Below are 22110 nucleotides of genomic sequence, written 5' to 3'. Positions count from 1 at the left end.
ATATTATGATTTGTATCACTACGAAAATATATATGAGAGAGAGAGAGAGAGAGAGAGAGAGAGAGAGAGAGAGAGAGAGAGAGAGAGAACGAAAATATACATGAGAGAGAGAGAGAGAGAGAGAGAGAGAGAGAGAGAGAGAGAGAGAGAGAGAGAGAGAGCGATAAATTAGGCATGCATGCCGTAATTGTAACTTCATGCCATTGATTGCAAGTTCAAGCATGGCATGGAACCAAATGGTAAGATTAAAAGCTTTTAGAATTCAATTAATAATAACCTGTGCATAGCATTCACACGTTTTCAGAGGTTTTGAGAGCTTATGAAGTCATAGTTTCGTAATGTTGCTTAAGCGAACCAAATTTAAGTCGCTGTTGGATATATGATTATTACAAATTGAAGTTTATAATTTAAATTTAAATTTCTTCGACTATGATCAGATTTGCACAGATGCATTTCTTGCTGTTATAGATTCCGGCATCATTTGTAAATAATCCTGAGGTAATGATATCCTTAAAATAGCAGTCTTCTGAGGTTGTCTTGTTTAATATTGTTTATCTGCTGGGGCAGCAAAGATGTCTACGTTCTACTTGCATCATTCGAATTCTCTATAAGGAAAGGACATGGAATCAAATATCATTTAAGTAGAATGTGTGAATCGACCTTGTATATAAATCACCTGCAAATATTCATTCTTTCGCACACATTAAACAATTCTCAGGCACTCACGAACATATTACACGTATAAGTCACTCTAGTTCTCATTGACATAAATAGCTTTTCATTTTGTGCACTAAAATGTGCATTATTATTTAATGATTGTCAGAGATGATGTTTTTCCATGTACTCGTCTTCACTGGTATCTATGGCAACGTAAGCCGCAGAAAATCCCTTCGTATTGATTGTGTCGTCAGATCGGAATCTTAACAAAAGAGTGTCTCTCGTCGATATGAATTCAGGCGGCACCTAGAAGGGGAAAACCAGAAATGAGACTGTTGTAATAGTCGCAGCAAATTTATTATAATGGGAATTCAGTCATTATAGAGAATATTTTCATAAGCAATTTAATTTATGCTTCCCTGGTTATATTTCGTATTGCTTCTTCAGTTGATATAAGCTTAGGCGATAATGGAATAATATCTCTGTCACACACACACACACACACACACACACACACACACACACACACACACAGACACACAGAAACAAGGGTGATCGAAGTGCGGTCTACACTGCATAAACTAAAAACTAAAATTAAATCTGCCTTAACTAAAAATTAAATTACACTCTGATTGAATTAAAGTCAACAATTTCTTTTTGTAATATTACAGTGCAAAGTTTTTAAGTAGCTATCCTATTTCTCCCTCGTAATTCCATAACTTACCCTGAATTTTAATACTGAATTCTTAACCATTTGCTGCAATGAAGTCAGATATCGATATTTAATTTAAATATAATGCTAAACCTAATCTAATAGAAACCGTGACTAATTATTGCTTTGAAAATACACTGGTGTACAAAATTTAAGGACCAGTCAGGTTTTCACCTGTAGCTTCTCATAGGAGTGGCCTAGATATGGGAAAAGCATACCACAAAGGAACCTCGTGAGGTACAGAAATGATGAAGGAGACAACACCGACACAACAATGGAAACAAAACGGTACAGAGGGACTTTATTCAAAAATGGCAACATAGTACTGGCTGCCATGATACAGATGCATCACTGCCAAAGATGGAATAAAGGGAAGAGGTGGTCCTCAGCAGGAGATACGGCCACCCCTAATGTCGATGCAGGCTTTGCACCGTCTGTCCATACTTAGAACAATGTTGTTGATAAGTTCTTGCGGTAACGTCGTCCATTCCTCTGTCAGCGCCATCTTCAGCTAGTGAACATTTTCTGGTGGGTGTGGACGTGCCGCTAGGCGTCTCCCCAGAGCGTCCCATATGTGTTCGATGGGATTTATATCGTGGAACGGGCAGGCCAATCCATACGAACAATTTCCTTCCTTTCCAAAAGCATATCAATAGCTGCAGTGCGATGGGGATTGGCGTTATCATCCATAAACACGAACTCGGGGCCAATCGCACCTCGGAACAGACGCACATTCAAGATAATGTCTCCCCAGACAAGAACACCTCGACCGCCATATCGATCCCTTTCAGTGATGTTTGCGGGGTGATATTGTGTGCCAACCTTCTAGCTGACGTCCAGAATCGCTGCTGAGACTGAACCTACTCTCATCAGCAAAGGGTACCTTAAGTACAGATTTTGTGGTTGTAACCTTTAGAACTAGTGTTGGTCCTTAAGTTTTGCATACCAATGTACATATAGCATTAAGCCCTCACTTTGACGGAATTCGAAAATAATTGAAAGCGTCCACTGAACCAGTGTTTCCATCTGTACGGGACCAGGTGACGTACTCCCCACACCGAGTGGAAAAGACCTGAGTTCGAATCCTGTCGATGACGTGAGGAATTTTTATGGGCCTTTTTCACAACGTGGCTGAGTTAGTCGGTCTCAGGCGATAGTAGCATGAACTGATGGTATTCACCATCATTTAAAATGTATTTTGACAACAAAAGAGTACCAGGAAACCAGAAATTTTCTCACTATCAGCTTCCCTCAGCATGCCTAGCATATTCGGCATCAGAAAGGAGCCATCCGATTTTCCAGCGTGTGTACTTCGGAGTTCTTCAGACTCTGAATAAGCTTAATTCAGAGTTTCCACTGCCACTATACAATACAGCAAAATTTCAAACTCTTCTTCTTCCACAATAAATGTAGTAAAATACATTTCTTTTTTAAATTTCAAAGCGCACCACTTTTTCATAACGGTCTAGCAACGTCGGTGACTACTTCTTTCGAGTTTAAAGAATGCTCGAAGTTAGCGGATGCCTAATCCCCATTAGTTTATTAAAGTGAGATTTTATTGTGTTAAAAACAAAGTTATTGTCAAAATAGAGATTGTGTTCAATGAGGAATCGAAAATAATACTCTTAGCCCATCTGAACTGTATAGGAATGTTGTATTTGTGATTTAAAAATATAATGATTTATTGAACTACAGTATTTGAATATATTTTTATATTTGCATACCTTCGATTTTCTCTCCTATCAATGAAAATATACTTCCCACGTTCATTTTACTGGTTTCCTTCAGTGCCTTATACACCTCAGTCAGGTCCTAAGATGGCTGGCAAACTTTGTATTTACTGTAGTCAGTTTCTATATTTGCCTATGCTGGAAGAAAAATCTGCGTTTCTAGGAGATAACATTCCGCAACTGCCGACTGAGACCTGCTCTCGTGGATAGCACAGTTGGTAGGATTACCGTCCTTCCCACACCTTGTTGAAAAGACCTGAGGTCAAATCCTCCCATCGATGATGCGAGGAGTTTTTATGGGTCTTTTTCACAACGTGGCTGAGTTAGTCGATCTCAGGCGAAGGTAGCATGGTTTTTTTCTCCCGTAAGCTCGGGTTTTTTGTCCAAAAAAAATCGACCTCAGAACACACGCAGTTTACAGACAATATATACGAAGCAATATGGCCTTAGTCCTGATGCTCCTGAAACCCTACTACAACCTCTGCCCGAGGCCCATTGACTGGCCACGTTGTTCAAAAAAGCCATAAAAGTTTCTCCCGTCAAGGCGGGATCCGACCGTCTTGACAGGATTGCAAAAGCAATCCTGTCAAGACGGTCGGCTTGGTTCCCTGCCGCCTGGAAAAAGCAATCCAGTATGCTTTTTCCATACGGCGTGGGAGGGCAATAACTACTGTACTTACCCTAGAGGCCCTTTGTTGCATGGTTTTATTTTCCATAAAGTTGGAATTTTCGCCGAGAAAATTGACTGAAGTCACACTAATAAAAGCATAATGCGCGACGCCTCAAAACCCTAGTTGCCTTTGCGCTTAGCGCACGCACCATCACCAATAGGAAATAAAGTTCGAAAATACAGTTTTCTCAATAAAAATAAATAATAATAAAATAAATAAATAAATAAAAATAATATAAAGAGACTTACTCAAATAAGCTGCTTGCTCTGCAAGTTTTTGTGCATTGGCTACTCAAGTCATGGTGAGCCATTTGCAATGATAATTTAGATTAATACGGTTTGTATTAATCTAAATGTTATGTTATGTCTATATAAATAATTATTTCCCTGGGAAAACCCCACTTTCTCCGCCTGCGATCGATTAACTACATCCCAATTGACGAAACGTTTAAAATTCCCCCCAGTATCAACTATAAAAGGGCCAGAAATATGTCGGTGTATGTTTGTGTGTCGTCTTCACAGAGGCACGAGGCGGAGTTGAACAAACGTTCTAGGTGCCGTTCTATACATATACACATGTTCATTACCTTCATAAATATTACTATTGATCCAACTGCTGACCCGAAGAAAATGAGAAATTCTGGAATCTTCTCACCAACTGTTGGCAATCCAGATGGTCCTTATCTACTAAAGGTATCGTTACTAAGTCGTTTATACCTGATATTTCATTTACCTGTTCCAGCATTGTACAAAAATGATTCTCCCCCAGTTTCTGCACATCATACTTAATATCAGGACATGGATCATTGAATGCAAAGCTCCTACAGTTTAATCTCACCTCTACAGATTCTTGCTTATGCGGTGGCATCGAGGAATGGCAACACATGATTTAAGCTTGCCCAGTCTGCCAAGACCTTCGGCAACAAATCTCAGCTTCAACTCGTTATTTTTCTCCTGGAAATGAACCTGGCTTAATTGCAAATAAAGCAACTTTTAAAATTTCCAAGCATATGCAAAAGAAGTCTTTAACAGACGGCGCCAGCTAACGGGCTTCCCTACTAACAGGATATCCGCGTTATAACTGAATTGTAATTTCTTATGATATAGTTACCTGCTTCGAACAGAACTTATTGATTAACGTTGATATTTTTACAATACTTTTGACACTGTTGCGCATGAAAGACTATTGTGCAAATTGGAGCAGAATGGTATTTAGGGTAAGTTACTACAATGGATAAAAGGATGGTTGAGTGGGAGAAGACAGAGGGTGATAATTAATGGGTGCTGCTCTTCGTGGACTAATGTTATTAGTGGAGTCCCACAGGGTTCGGTGTTGGGTCCTCTGTTGTTTTGTATATTTATCAATGATATTGATGAAGGTATATCGGGCTTAGTGTCGAAGTTTGCAGATGATACAAAGGTTGGCAGGGTTGTTAATGACAGTAATGGCAGTGTGCTACTGCAACATGATCTAGATAATTTGGGCAGATGGGCTAACAAGTGGCAACTGAAGTTTAACCTTGACAAATGCAAAGTACTGCATATGGGTAGAAGTAACCCCAGAGAAACGTACTAACTGTGTGGTACTACACTTAAGGTGGTAGAAAATGAAAAAGACCTGGGAGTAATTGTGCAGTCAGATATGAAGTTTTCTGAGCAATGCAGACAGGCTGCCAGGGCAGGTCATGGGGTTTTGTCAATGATATATAGGAATTTTGCTAGCAGGAAAAGGAGGTGATTGTCCCTCTGTATAAGGCAATGGTCAGGGCACGCCTTGAGTACTGCGTACAGGTCTGAAGGCCTCATTTTAGGAAGGATGTAGATTTGCTTGAGCGTGTACAGAGAAGGGCAACAAGATTGGTGAGGGGAATGAAGGGATCATCTTACCAAGAGAGGCTTAAATTCTACAAATTGCAGTGGCTGGAGACTAGGCACCTGCGCGGTGATCTGATTGAAGTGTATAAGGTCTTGAATGGATTGAGCACGCTGAATTCTGATGGGATCCTTCCACTTGTTCAGATTACGAACCTAAGGGGGCATAAATTCAAATTAAGAAAAGACAGATGTAGAATAGATGTGCGGAAATTTGCCTTTAGCCAGAGGGTGGTTAATTGCTGGAATAAACTTCCATCTGTCGTTGTGGAAGTTGATAGGTTAAATAAATTTAAGGAGGAACTGGACAAGCATTTGGAAATGGTGTGATTTTTTTTTTTTTTTTGGCTGATGCTGCATAAGCTCATACACTTGCTTTCTTGCATCACATGCCACTACTACTACTACTACTACTTACCTACCATCGTTGACTATATACGTTTTCCCCTTCTTCATTTGATTCTGGCATCAAACCGACTGCGTGCCTTGTTTTGCTATGTGTCGTTCTGGCCAAGTCTACCTGAAATTTTATTAAACAACAACGGCATATAGGCTTTACCTTCTGTTTCTCCAACGACTGGACTGCTGATTGCAACTCCTTGACTAGACTACATGACGACTGCAGAATTCGGTATTCTTAATGGGTTTTTTTTTTTTATTTTTATTTTTGTCAACTTAATTTTTTATATGTATTTATAACTTTATTTTAATACCATTATTTAATTTTTTATCCCTTTTTTGTTTAATTGTTTTAAATTAAATTTTTTCAATTCAAATTTTTCAATTTAATTTTTTTTATTTGTTTCTATTTATTACTTTTATTTTATTTATTTATTTATTATTATTTATTATTATTATTATTATTTTTTTTTTTTTTGCTGGTACCACCGGTTTGGGCTCCCAGTGGTACGGGATTGTTACCTGTCACTTTAGTTTGACAGTACACGCCCCCTGCTCGTGGCGTGGATGGGTACTAGGGAGCAGCCATCCTGGTGATCTCTGCTTTCTAGTAGCTAAGGGGCCAGAAACAACAAAACAAGACACACACTTCGACATAACACCATAGTCATATCTGGGCATTTTATAGAGTTCTGTATTCATCACAGTGTACCATGGCGGAGTTGAACTAACGTTTAGGTGCCGCCGTACATAAGACACAACACAACACATGTACTCATGTCCTCATGTCTTTAACGCCCAGCCCTGGTGGCAGCCTAGTTGGCACGATACAGCGCTTCTACCACTCGTTTAGAGCTGTGACTTCGGTTTCCGTCGAAGACTGGAGGAATTTCTTAAGTCCTCTTCATTAGAGGCTGTAGTTAGTCGATCTCAGGAGGTGGGTGTAGGGTTTTTCACTCTGAGTTATTCCTGGTTTTTCAGCCTGCACAACATGCAAATGGCCCTACGAATACAAACCTCTACAGATATAACACACTTGCTGTTAATGAACGCACGCCTTGGGGCCGTTACCTACCATTATAATATAATAATATCTTCTTTAATGCTTCGACCGGACTACTGAATTCCACTAAAATGACAACTAACAGTTTATAAATATGTTTTAATATACCAATTAAAAACATCAAGTAAAATTATAAAATGATTCTTAGAAGAATTGTATTTTTCAAGGAATGCTTTTCGAAAAAAAAATTCTGGATTACGTATTTGATCTAAACGACAAGGAAACAAGTTCCATCATTCGATATCAAGAAAATGGTTAAGTTTGATGGGGTGGTCATCTGCAGTGGCATCATCATCATCGGTGATGTTAATGCCCGTAATGCTTTAACGTCGTTGGAATCTACTAGCGAGATTCAAAATTTACCATCGTAATTTACCATCGTAATTTTATAACAATTATTAGTAACTTGTTATGAGACAAATGAGGAGGGAAAATGAAAGAAAAGTTTTAGTTATACGAATGTGAAAGATTTTTTAAAAAATAAAATAAGGGTAGTGTAAAAGAAATGCTCATGAAGTTACAAAATTAATTTCATTTACATTTTATTGTAGAAAACTATAATAAATGTAAAACAGAAATTACTTCATTTTGTTAGTGCTTCTCTTACCTTGTTTCCGCAGTATCTTCCCATGTGCCTTGCTGAATCATCATAACCATCGTATACTTCCATATAATCGTAACCACAGTCTTGTTCATGCTCAATTTCGAAAGTTAAGAAACGTAATCTAACACGCTGACCATCAATGCCTTCTATGCTCCAGTCGCAATCTTCCTTATTATCATAGTTTTGATCTCCGTACTTGGCATGGGAGTAGAGATGTTCCACCGTGGGTAAGCCTACTAGGCGACCACCACATACTGAAATAATGATAAGAACATTAAATACCGAATAGATTCCCGATTTCTTTTTCAAATTTTAAAGAAACTTAAGAGACTAATTGGAGTTTATCTGTAAAGAGTAATGCTAAGTATTCCAGATTTTGTGTTCAAGGACAAGAACTATTATACTTTGTCCATTAAATATCTTTTCTGTAAATAAGTCCTTAGTTTTATTTTCTTAAGTAAATACGTTGGTTCCACGATGGCAATGATGTTTAGTTTTGTAGTCTTCGTTATAAATATAAAATTGGGTTTATAATAAAACACGCCTGCGTGCTCTGGATTCATAATTTATTTATTTTTGTTACACAGAGCATTAAAACTATGATAAATGAATTAGCTTTCGGCTGGGTGGCAGCCTTCATCAGATTAAAATACTTTGAATGGCAGTTAGAATAGAGATGCACTGCCAGGATGGTACGTGAGACACGTGGTTAATTGTTTGTTGATGTTTGTGGCTGTGACGTATGGTGGTGACGTGGCCAGCGTTTGTCTATGGACAGAATTACTGTTTCTGTGATGGGGTTAAGTTGACAACCACTGTTCCTGTTCAACGAGGTATCCGAGCATTTTATACTTAACGATTCCAACCAGGTGCGCCTTAGGTAATGATGGCATACTACCCCAACCTATCACAGCAGATCGGTAGAATCCTAAGATCGCATGGGGTAAAGTGCATCCAACTCCCAGGCAAGAAACTGCGTTCTCTCCTTTCCTACATAAAAACACCTGTCCCCACCCTTCTACAGGTGTGGTCTATCGCATCTCTTGCCGTGACTGCACGAGCTGCTACTTTGGAGAGACTGGTCGTCGTCTCGAGAAACGCCTCTCAGAACATAAAAGGGCGATCCGTTTGGCGGATGTAGAACACTCAGCTATTGCCGAGCATGTCTGGACAACCCACCACGACATCGACCCACACCGCGATGTCGTGGTTGTAGACAAGTCCCACCATTACCTAAGGCGCACCTGGTTGGAATCGTTAAGTATAAAATGCTCGGATACCTCGTTGAACAGGAACAGTGGTTGTCAACTTAACCCCATCACAGAAACAGTAATTCTGTCCATAGACAAACGCTGGCCACGTCACCACCATACGTCACAGCCACAAACATCAACAAACAATTAACCACGTGTCTCACGTACCATCCTGGCAGTGCATCTCTATTCTAACTGCCATTCAAAGTATTTTAATCTGATGAAGGCTGCCACCCAGCCGAAAGCTAATTCATTTATCATAGTTTTAATGCTCTGTGTAACAAAAATAAATAAAATTGGGTTTAGTAGATTTAACAGAGAGGTTGTCTGTTGGTTGTGTTAGTAGTTCTTGAGCCGAGTGTGGTTCCTGTCAAGATGTGACTTGTAAAGACTATCAGGATATTGATAGTGGTTTTTTGTACAGAGGAAAAGTTGGCTATGCATGTTGTAAATGTGATATTGAATTGTAAAACGCTGACAAGGTGCTATCTATGTTTGTACATAGATAGCACCATGCCATTTGCCTTCTGAGTTTAATGCTGAAATCTGGTAGTGTAGGATCAGATAATCATAGAGTGTTATTAAGAGGCAAAGTAGTTGAGTCCTGTATAATGACTGGACAAGTGTGTCTGGTTGCTGTGGCCTAATAGTAATACTTTTGAAATGGTGTTAATTAATGTAATGGACTGTTATTTATAGTTTTGGATTTTCTAATTAAGTTCCCCAGGAGTGGTGATCGTACTCACTTAGCTAATAGTAAACATTGTATATAGGTACTTTTTATTTTATTTTATTTATTTATTATTATTTTATTTTTTTTATTTTTATTATTTTTTATTTTATTTATTTATTTTTTCTCACTCTATAAACTATTGTAAACTTTTCTCTTCTATTTCATGGGAGGTCTATCTCTTCCTCTATCCAACCTCCCCACCCCTTCCAATCCCCATACTTCCCAATTCTTATCCCCACTCGGTATGATGTTATTAAGTTTAATTCCAATGTTTCCTCTTGAACATATATCAATTCTGTTTCTTTCCTTTGTTAATATTTTATGTACTGAATTAAAACCACTTTCAACCATATAAGAAGTCGGAAAACAAAGAAGTACTTTGGCCATTTCAGGCCATATTGTTGGATAAAGAAGTTTAGTTGTTTTTGATCCCCATAAATCAGCCATTCCATCTTTTTCGAATTTATATTTGCATTCTTCGTTACATTTTAATTCAGTGAATTGAATTTCTTCACTAGCATCACATCCAGTTGTATCTAACATCCATGGGTTCACTTCAAAAGAAAAAAAAAATTCTGAAAATCGATTTTCCATTTCACCTTTTAAAGAACACAAATGATCTGAATAATTCTTAAGATCATTCTTGGTGAGAGCTTCATTGATTTTAGCTAACCATACCATGGAATTGTTTTCTCTTTAAATTGCTTTCAAATATTTCCAATTTTTTAATGAAGGCTTTTAATAGGTGTTTGCAATATATCACTGTAATTAATTTCCCTTGAAGTTATACTTCATTAAGTTTTCGAAAAATCCAAGTCATATAGTATATGTTGTTTTTGTGTTTGCTGATCTCCTTTGCTAAATCTGTGTCTCCTTCGCTTTCTAAAAAACTAATTATCGTATCGAAAAGATTTACAAATCTTGTTAACAGTTTCCTTTAGAAAGCCATCTGGCTTCTGTATGTAAAAGAAACCTCACATACTGTTCTTCATTATCAACACAAAATTTTCTGAAAAGGCGATCATATTTGCAATGTGACTTTATTTTATTGATGGTTTTAATAACTATATCGAGATATTGCTAAAGAACTGGACTAATATTTTTTGCAACCAGATAATGTCAGTGCACAATGCAGTGTATTGCAAGAACTTCGGGACATACTTTCTTTAAGTGAGCTATAAAACTTGTCTTTCAACCATGGAGATAGCACCATCAGTGACACAGGATATCAAATTTCCAATGGTACTTGTTTTTCATCAAACCCTGTTTTTGCAGCAGCAAAAATGGATGCTCCAGTACAGTCAATTTCTATAATTGAAAGATCTGAGGTCATTTCTAAAGAGAAAAGAGATTTTTTGTCATACTCTTCAGTCTTTTGTAGATGTTACAAACATCTCTTCTTGCAATTTATAATCATCATAACCACAGTTACTGACAATAAGGCCAATAGAAGGGCCTTATTGTCAGTAACTGTGGATTCATCAATCCGAATTTATAAAATACGGCGTCTAACACTGTAGGTGACCACCCAGGTGTAAACCAATGTAAGCAGGGTTCGAGGCGTAGCACCCACACTAAAAGGAGGAATGCTGTCCCTCTGTGTTACCAGGCAATACTATACTCTAGATCAGGGGTGGGCAACAGCCGGACCGCGGGCCACATCCTGGCCCGCGACGATGTTGAATCCGGCCCCCTCGGTAAATGCATAAATATAGAAAATCCATACCTGACTACACTCGCCGTAAACGTTCGGCTTAATTCGGTTCAATCGGGAATCGCGGCCAGTACAACAGTAACCAAGTGATTCTACGCAGCGTCAAAGAGTAATTTCCTAATTATTATTGTAGCATCGATCGAACGAAGTTCCTTTGGGTTTGACTTCTTATTGAAAAAAATAATATTGGTGCGAGATATTTTATGTTTTATGCCTTTTCTAATTATTACAATTTTTAATTTAATATAATTTATAGCCCATAAAATGAGCCAATTAAAAAAAAAAAGAAAAATTGATGCCGAATGCCGCATTTTCAATGATAATTAGACATTCAGATATTTTTTTAAAAAATACATTAATAATTTGGTAATTCAAGTAATATAACATTTTTTAGGTTCTGATTTTTTTTATTAAATCGTTCAATCTATTCCGGCCCGCATCATGATGCGAAAATTTCATTCGGCCCACATCATGATACGAAAATTTCATTCGGCCCGCTGACGAAAAAAGTTGCCCACCCCTGCTCTAGATGACTCTCATCAACTGGTGCAATAACACCCTCTTTGCTTATTGGAGGCTTGAAGTGGTAGAAGCCATGTTTAGTCTCCGGAGCAAAGCTCTGGCTAACCCTTTCCCGTCTCTTCCATCATGCAGTATGATTGATGTCTTTTGAGGTTATGGTAAGATCAAAACTACCTTACATTTTGAGGGTTCAGCTCTAAAACAGTGTTCGTAGGCCGGCCGCTAGATCGTCCACTGGACCGAACCTGTTGTTAACTCTCTAGGAGGATTCCGGATCAGCTAGTGTATAAACGTGCTGCCTCTACTCTGACAGATAGTGACTGGAGAGAGTGTCCGAGTAGCGGGTATGCAGGGGATATTGTCGAGGCCACGTTATGTCAAGGAGCTGGGTATATTTTTAATATGTTTACGCATATCCAAAAATTTCATTACTTCATAACACCATTGCCCTTCCCCCACATTTTCTTGCTATTCAATACACTATGAATCGTCAAACTAATAGAACAAACTTATCTGCGAAAAGATCTAAACCTCCAAAACACTTCCTCTTTCATTTCACAAATATACTTGGTCTCAGTTCTAATGTCAGTGACGTCCAATTCCACCTACAGTCCGCCAAATCTCACGTACTTTCTCAGACCGAATCCCAATCATCAGTCGATTCAACCACTGCTCATATCAGTTGTCTGAATTATTTGTTGTATGATTCTTTTCGCTTCAAAGGTGGTACCTGTGCACATGTTCGCACTGATATTCCCTGTCAGAGACTTAGTGATTTGGAATCTCCTTTTTTCGATCTTCTCTGGCTTAAATTCTCTCTACCACATTCTGTAAAATTCATCTGTTGCCTTTATCATTCTCTCAGTTCCACTAATCACTTGAAACTCTTTGACTTCCTCTCTTTGAAACTTGACTTTCTCCAATCCAACTTTCCTAACAGTGAGGTGATTTTCCATGGTGGTTTTAATGTTCACAACTCCAGCTGCCTTCCTTCCGTTTCAATTCACAGGTACCTAGCAGATAATCCTAACCACGCAGCCAACATACTAGATATTTTTCTCACAAACAACCCTTCTAAGCACACGGTCGAGGTGAGTGGCCTTTAGGGATCTCAGATCACAACTTGGTAATGGTCTCTTCTTTTATGGAGCCTTTCTCTCGTGGCCATTCTCAACGTCGTGTTGTTTGTCATTACAAGAATGCAAAATTGGATGATCTGCCAGGTTTCTTTTCTTATTTTCCTTGGTCTGATTGCTGTTAAAATCTGCTGATATCAACGTTTGCTGAGATCGTGTCAGTGAAATTATCCTTGTAGGGATGGAATTCTTTATTCCACAATCTACCTTAAAATCTCGTTCTGCACCTTGGTTTTCCAATAAATATGCTAAGGCTGTTCAAGAGAAGAATGCTGCATATCGTAATTGGCTTATTTCCAAATCTACAGGTTCATTTTCTGCCTAAATCAAAGCTCGCAACAATTGGAAAGCAGTTATTAATCAGTCCAAACTAGATTTCAAGCAGGCTAACAGTAGAAAACTTGCTTCTTGTCCAAATGGTAGCCGAGAATTCTGATCTCTTGCCAAAGCTATTGGCCGCAACATTTTCCCCATCAGCTTTCCCCCATCTCTGTTCCCACTTTTGTCAAAACCAGATGGTTCTTTTGCCACTGCAGCCAAAGATAAAGCTGACCGACTAGCATCCTATTTTTGTTCCAACTCGTGTATTGATGATCTTGGTAAACTACCTCTCACCATTCACAGTACACTCCACTCAATACCTCCTGTGGTCTGTTGTTAAAAAAATATCAGGATTTTGATCAATCTTGATGCTAAGAAAGCTCCAGGTCCTGATGGTATTTCTCCACTTGTTCTCAAAATCTGTGCTCTTCAACTTACACCTGTTCTATTTCGCTCTTTTTCACTTGCTTATTCCAAAGGTGTTTTTACTTCTGCTTGGAAATTTGCTCATATCTAGCCAGTTCCTGAAAATAGTGACAGATCCCTCCCATTAAAATTACTTCTGTTCTTTCTAAAGTAGTGGAGAAATCATTTAACCGCCCACACTTAAACTCTCTAGAAAACTTCCCTCTAATCAATGATCGCCAGTATGGATTCTATCAGTGTCTATCCACTGGTGATATTCTGGCTTATGTTATCCATCAATGGACAAATTCAATGGAAAAGTTTGGCGAAACGCAAGCAGTTGCGCTCGACATTTCAAAGCCTTTGATCGTGTTTGGCCTAAAGGTCTTCTAAATAAGCTTCCATCTATGGTTTGACAACTGTTTTTTGTAATTGTTATCCAATATTCTCTCTGACCTCTCACTGCGGGTGATGGTAGATGGTTCTCTGTCTTCTAACTTCTCCACTAATGCTGGTGTTCTCCAAGGTTCAGTTCTTTCTTCCACCCTTTTCCTCTTGTATATTAATGACCTTCTTTCATTGACCGGAAATCCTATTCATGGTTTTGCCGATGATAGCAAAATTGCATTCCATTTTCCATTTTGAGAAACCTTGCCCTGCAAGGTTTCTCAAACAATTATCCAAATACATCCAAACAGTTTCAACTTCTCGAATATCCACTACCAATTCCTTAAATGCTGATCTCCAGTAAAGCGAGGATAACTTAGTTGATTTCAATCCTTCTAAAAATCAGTCCTATCTTACAGCATATAAAAAAGATTCTTCCGCGACTATGGTTATCTTCGATGATATTCTGATTTCTAGGCTAGACCATATCTCTATTGGGGATTGATAATTGATAATTCATTTATCCCTATTTTGTGTTACAATTGTTGGGAGATAACAGCAAGAAGGGAGGGAGAACACATAAGCCAAAGGCTTTTTAGGGGGTGTTCCCTTTGAAAAAGATAACAAAAAAACCAGACCTGAAATTACACAGGTGTTATTTAATAGATACATTATGAATCGGACATGTTTCTACATTCCATTACAGAGACTTCGTAAACCAACCACACATGTCGCGTGGTTAACAACAGTACTTATAATTACATTGTGAGTACTTTTACAATAATAAGTATGAAAAAAAATTATGAAATAATTGCGTAGAGTGTTACAAGCTTTTTGACAGCTATTCCTTCAACTTGTTTACATAATTTCCAAACTGATATGCATTGTGGAAAGTTCAGGAGTTGAGTGGAAGGTGATTTAGATCAGACATCCCTGGTGATGTGTTCAGTTAGGAGCTTCTTGAACCTGTTTAGTGAAATGACATTTTTGATATTTTCAGGAAGATTATTCCAGGTTTTTGCGCCTCTGTATTTTATATTTTTCTGACCTATGGCTTTTCTAAAAAGCGGAACCTTCAGGTTCGCTTCATTTCTTAAATTATATCTTATTCCTTCTTCTTCTATTGTTATAAAAAAGGATCTGAAGAGAGGAGGAAAGTTAGGTGTTTTCAAAGCATTGTAGACAAAGACCGCCTCAGCTTTTTGTAACAGTTGATAGATGCTTAAGAGTCTCGCTTCCTGATATCTCGAAGTCACCGATGCGTTCCAGGGAAGGCCCAAAATTGAACGAACACATCGATTGACAATTGAATTGATTCTCGCAAGGTTATCTTGACTGGTCATACCCCATGAGATGATTCCATATGCGAAGTGAGGCTGTATTAAGGAAAGAAATACTAGTCTGAGAAGGGAAGGAGGTACCCAGGCAGAAGCTCGTGCGAGTATTCCTGCTAGTGACGAAGTCTTCTTTCGTAAGGTGATCATTTGTTTATCCCAACTCAGCTTGTCATCTAGCCAGATTCCTAGAAACGTGGTATCATTCACCATTTCGAGTTGTTTTCCTTTGTATGTTATTTTGAAATCAATATTTAGTGGTTTATTTTTCGTCCTAAACACCATATATTTGGATTTTTCTGGGTTTAGTATAAGCTGATTCTTTTGTAGCCAACTATGCATTTCAGAGAGCAGGGCAGAGATCTTGCATTGAAGTTGGTTAGGGTCTTTATCAGTGGTTAGAATGGAAATGTCATCGGCATACGCTACTAGGTGGGAAGATGGAAGATGAGAGAGAAATTCATTAATGTAAAGAACAAATAGGATAGGTCCGAGAAGTGAGCCTTGAGGTACTCCCGTGGAGAAATAAGAAATGTCTGAAAAAGACTGGTTTTTTTTAACGACAAATGGCTTATCAGTAAGGTAGTCTTCAAGGAGAAAGTTAATTCTGATGGGATCCTTCCACTTGTTCAGATTACGAACCTAAGGGGGCATAAATTCAAATAAAAAAAGGACAGATGTAGAATAGATGTGCGGAAATTTGCCTTTAGCCAGCGGGTGGTTAATTGCTGGAACAAACTTCCATCTGTCGTTGTGGAAGTTGATAGGTTGAATAAATTTAAGGAGGAACTGGACAGGCATTTGGAGGGAATGGTGGGATTTTTTTTTTTTTTTGGTCGATGCTGCATAAGCTCATACACTTGCTTTCTTGCATCACATGCCGCTACTACTACTACTACTACTTATCTCTAACAGAGACTCTCCACTCTTTGTGTCATAGATGTTGTGTTTCTGCTGTATGCCTTTCCTGTAGATACTTCCATGGATGCTGTTATTCTGAATTGGTTTCTGTAATTCCCGCTGTTTCTTCCAAAGCAGTCCGAAGACGTGCCGCAACCAGTCACCATCCTTTTACTGTCCAACTGCAAACTCGCAGAACCAACTTTTCTTCGTCATTCATTCATTCAACTCCCGTTCTCTGGAACAACTTTCCTTCATATGTGCCCTCGCGGGTAGCACAATTAGTAGAATCGCCGTCCTCCCTACACCGGGTGGAAAGACCCTAGTTCAAGTCCCGTCGATGACGTGAAGAATTTTAATGGGCTTTTTTCACAACGTGGCTGAGTTAGTCGGTCTCATACGAGGGTAGCATGGTGTTTTCTCCCGGAAACTTAGGTTTTTCCTGCAGCAAACCGAAAATTGACCACATAACACATGCAATTTACAGACAGTATGCACGGCGCAAAATGGCCTTAGTTGATGATGCTCCTAAATCCCTATTACAACAATATCCTTCCTATGTATTTCTTGAAATTGCAATATACTGAAGTTGAAGTCTAATGTCAACAAATATCTTCTTTCATCTTCTCAACCTTCAATCCATATACAGTATTAAGTACTATAGGTTCTAATACCTCTCGTGTTTGGGGTTTTCATAAAAAAAATAATAATAAAAGAAGATAGTGAAGAAATACCATTTGATTAAAGAAAGTGTACCATATTGCAAGTATGAACCTCAGGCTGTGCTAGAGATCCCCCACCTACAAGTTGTGTACTGGGACAGTGCCATAAGAACGGACAAGATGATCCTGCGTAACAAACCGGACATAACTCTCACTGACAAGAAGGAAAAGGCTACCTACGTACTGATCACTCAGCGGTGCCCAATACTAGCAACCTGCAGAAAACCTAGGAGAAAAAGATAACGAACACTTACACAGAAAGTCAAAGAGATGTAGCATATAGCCCTTACACAGAAAGTCAAAGAGTTGTAGCGTATGGAATATAACGACCATCCCGATCGCTGTGTCAGCTCCCAGCATTGTGCCAAAGAGGCTTCATAAGAACCTAGCTACAATAGGCTCTCCAGAGAACACCTGCAAGGAATACTAGAAAGTCACCGTCCTGAACACTTGTAGGATGCTCAGAGAATTTCTCGATTAATAATGACTGTCGGACATTACAACCACCCTATGCACCTGATACCAGTACTCATCACGGGAGGCGCATGATAGCCTTGATGCTGATGCGCCATTAAACATCAAATAACCAACCAACCAATCATCACGGGATGGGGAAAAAAAAAACATAAGGAGAAGAAAGAAGAAAAAAAATAATACAATACGATACAATATGTTTCTCGTAATAATTTTTTACAGATCAAAGAACTAGTTTGAATTATTCAAGTAAATTAACGCAAACAGCCCAATAGAAAATAATTACACCCTATTTAAAAGTGGGGAATAAATAACAGAAAATGAAAAGAAAGAAAAAAATTCTCATTCTATAAGTTCATTTTGGATAATATGTTTTATTACTAAAAATTTTAGCTTGCCAAGAGAATAAGCATTTTTAATTTTATTATTTTCTTTTTTTTTCATAATATCATATAGGCTAACCATATACTTTATATGGTTAGTCTATATGATATACAGTATATGAAAACACTGAAGCACTGGATATTTTGTTTATTAGCGTGCACTGATTGGAGGAATGAATGGGCAGTATGGCGGATATGCAGAAACGAAAGGAAAGGTTCTCGGTTCGCGCATAAAAGTCGCTTTTCCATCGTTTTTAGGCGCGTTAGCCTGGTATATTCTTAAATCGCCTATTATCTGTCCTCATGCAATTACTCGACTCCTAATGTGTAGATTTTCATGAAATTTTACATTTAGCTCTAATAGAAATATTTAACAGGCTCTTCCAAATTTAATTGAAATCAGGCCAATATACATCCATAAAATATTATTTTATTTGCCAGATTTATAAATTTTATATATGGCTCTTATAGAAGGATTTATCTTGACTTTCTACTTTTAAATTTAAACTGGTCCGATAGAAATTTGGTAATAATTATTTCTTTTTTCATTCGTAATCACACAGGCTATCTTCACTGCAATATACAATATAACTGTGTATTTTAGTGAACCAGTGGTTGTTATGTTTGTTGCAGTGCGCTGATTGGAGGAATGAATGGGCAGTATGTTAGATGTGCAGAATATGAAATGGTTTTGGTTTGTGCATAAAAGTCGTTGCTATTTTGCTCGCTTTTTATTTATTTATTTTTAATAAATGATGCATTGTTACTATTATCTAACGTGCCTGAAATGTAACGTACTGCGTACATAAACTAACTTGTTTACCTGTACTGTGAGTTGCCTGGAATCCCTTTCTTTGTACTGAGGCGTCAGATTTAAACACCATATACATTTTATTGCTAGAAGCTAAAATAGGATGGGGTATTTTGCTTCCGCAGAATCTTCCCAGGGTCGGAGACTCGGTGCTGTCGCCATCATATATGGCAATATGGTCATAAGCACATTCCTGGTGTGGTTCCATTTCAAATTCGTTGAATACCTTGAACAGCAAAACAGGCAAAAAAAATTCCTTTTAGGTTGTTGATATTACACTTGTTTCAGAATAAGTATAATGTGCAAAGAGGAGAAGGAAATTAATATGTATTTATTCTTTTATTAGTGCTACGAATAATAATTTTTATGTAAGAAGTCATACTTAAAATTACAAAGTAAAACAGGAATACTGTATATCGACTTTCAAATGAGCGCGCACGCACACACACACACACACACACACACACACACACACACACACACACACACACACACACACACACACACACACACACACACACACACACACGCACGCACGCACACACACACACACATAGAGTTGACTTTACTTTATCTACATACTCCCCTGTGTAGGAATGCACTGGTCTGTGATGCTGGTGAAGGCTCTAAGTCAGAAACGTCTGATATAAGATTGTATTGCGCACACTTGCTGCAGTTTTCGAGTGTCTGGCAGGAAAAATGGGTCGGCCTTGAGTTCCTCCCCATTTCGAACGTGGAATGCCTGGGGGGGGGGAGACGTGCAGGTGCTAGTATCTCGACAACAGTCATCATGGTTAAGTGCTCCCGTACGTGTAAAATGCTCTAATCCACAATTCGTACTACTAAGAATGTTGTTCGTTCAAAAACTATTTCGTGGTGGACAGGAGAGCTTTCTGATTAGCATAAAGCACGCAAAAAATAATCAGAGGAAATGGAACTAGCCTAATCCAGAAGTGGATAGGCTTAAAAATATACTGTATATTGTGACTTGAATAAGACATACGTAAAATCTATTGCTAATCAAAAATTTGTTTCATGGCAAAATCTTGTCCAAACTCTTGGAAACTCTGACCCATGGGGGTTAATTACATAAATTTAGCAAAAATAAATTTCTTTCTCCAGAGGTTTACAACACCGTTGTTAGCAACAATACAGAAACTCTAAATTGGCAAGACACCGTTAATGCTATACTGGACAGGCTACTCAGTGGAGGGATGTTTTTTGTTCATACTCTGGCACGACCACTAGAGTTTACAATAAATCAATCAATACAAATGTTAATCGTATTTGGCAGTCACGGGCTTGAACCCCTGTCCACTCAAAGAGCATGTACTACTGCTCTCGCGCTCCTGACCACTCGGCTACGTCAGGCCTGATGATCCTTAGTGAGCGTTGTTCCATCAAAAATAACAACTGTTTATATAAACTCATTGAAGACACGGGAACCCTTTACCATGAGTGAACTGAAATCATCCATCTCCAACATAATGGAGATGTAACCAGTAAATGTCCGTGCATCGATTTAGCTGAAAATGTATTCATAATAAAACTTTTTGAAATAATCCGGAAATACTTCTCAATTTATATAACAATTGCCGCATGGAAGGAATTTTTCCAGTTTCATGGAAAACCGCACTCATCAAAATTATACAAAAATCAGGAAACCAGCTTTAGATCCAAAAGCCCACAGACCAATTTCGTCGATAGCCAATTTAGGAAAATTATTTAAAGACCACTTGCTCTAAGAATTATTAACCTCTTTTAAAATAGTAACCTAAATTCTCCTCGACAGTTCTGATTTAAGAAGGGAAACCTTTGCGAAGATGCTCTTGTAGATCTCGTCTATCACATTGAGACTTCTCAGGCTAAATATGAATTAGACGTTTTATTGACTTTGCGAGTGCTTTCGACTCCCTTTGGTGGAAAAGCTCTAAATAGATTCTCAAAGCCAATGCTCCTGACAATTGTTCCATGTAATTATAAGTTACTTTCAGGACAGATGTGTTAGAATCATCTCAAAACAGCAGTCTCTAACCAGAAGTTTCCAGAGGGTGTCCTCAAGGTTGTTTTGAGACCCCTCATTTGGAATATAGTCCTGGACAGTTGGTTACTTTGTAGTTTTGATAAAACACATGCATATATTCCGCATGTGTTTACAATCGCATATGCCGACCATTTGACCCTCGTCTTTGCAGAAAAATCTTGCTCGGATCTCGAATCCGCCCGTCATGGTCTTTTCTGACCTTCTTGCTTGGACATTTACTAATAAGTTGAGTATATCTCCTTTTACGACCAAAATGAATGCTTTCATGGGAAAATCTGACCTATGGAAGACCTCCGCTCGTTAAAATTAATGGAAGTTCCATCCCAATGGTCCACAACTTAACTATTTCGGTATTATTGTGTATAACCAGTTAAATTTTGTATAATTGTTATTCCTGGAGTTTTCTATACATACTTCATATATTAATGAAAAACCAATTCAGATATTAGAGAAGGATGATTTAACCATGCTCTTCTTCATTATATACTACTGTTCTAAAATAGAAAAATTGTATAGTTACTGAAGAAAAAATTCTTACCAGTTTGATTCTGTGTCCAGGTGTTGTGATGAAAAGCCAAGCACAGTCTTTTCTGCTAGGATAGTAATCTGGATAATTGGGACTGCTGATTTCCCCAAGAGGTGTGTTAATTTGATGAGTACAACTTCCTAAAAAATGAGCACAAATGCAATATTTTATATAATATACTGAATTTCATATGAGTAAATAATATTCGTTGTTGCATTATAATGTTTTATTTATTTTTAATACACATCAATAAGCGATGAAACAGTATAAAGTGTGTTAGTTTATAACTTAGTTTGTTAAACAATATATTTTTAAAATAACAGATATTAAAAATAATTAATTAATACTTTAAAATGAGTAACATAGATAATTAAAAATGTGCTTAAATTTTATCGTGATGTAAAACACTCTTATACCACGTATGTGTAGGAATGTGTGTTGGGCGAAAATTGCTTGTCTAATGTATAAAATGTCATGTATAAGGACATAACCTTCTTCCTATTCCTTATTCCCAGCTAATCCACGCTCAGGAAACTTCTTTATTATCTTGAAAATTGCAGCTTTGCATGGACGGTTTGTGTTAGAGAAATTTTCAACAAATTTTTGTTGACATGACTTCGTTTACAAATAAGATTCCACTAAAAAAAAAAACACGGTTCTCGATAGTATATGGCATTATGTTTATTCACCATCAATGATGCAACTTCAAACACAGATTGTAACAAATTGAACGTTTGA

The 22110-nt window shown here is 37.9% G+C and overlaps 1 protein-coding gene across 1 annotated transcript in view; it reads right to left on the bottom strand.

Moving 5' to 3' along the window:
- Positions 1-151: 151 nt before the first annotated feature.
- LOC150089685 (tolloid-like protein 1) overlaps positions 152-22110 on the bottom strand; it is a 272573-nt gene continuing 250614 nt past the window's right edge. The window contains exons 16-19 of the mRNA XM_090389593.1: positions 21385-21512; positions 18815-19028; positions 7711-7961; positions 152-963 (exon numbers count right to left, since the gene is read on the bottom strand). Of these exons, the coding sequence (XP_090245719.1) occupies positions 820-963; positions 7711-7961; positions 18815-19028; positions 21385-21512 (737 nt within the window). The 3' untranslated portion in view covers positions 152-819. The remainder of the gene's footprint in view (positions 964-7710; positions 7962-18814; positions 19029-21384; positions 21513-22110) is intronic.

This window comes from Mastigoproctus giganteus, chromosome 2 (genome assembly GCF_048544385.1).
Source record: "Mastigoproctus giganteus isolate SK-2022 chromosome 2, ASM4854438v1, whole genome shotgun sequence".
Lineage (NCBI taxonomy): Eukaryota > Metazoa > Arthropoda > Arachnida > Uropygi > Thelyphonidae > Mastigoproctus > Mastigoproctus giganteus.
This window is presented reverse-complemented; position numbering and strand designations above follow the sequence as displayed.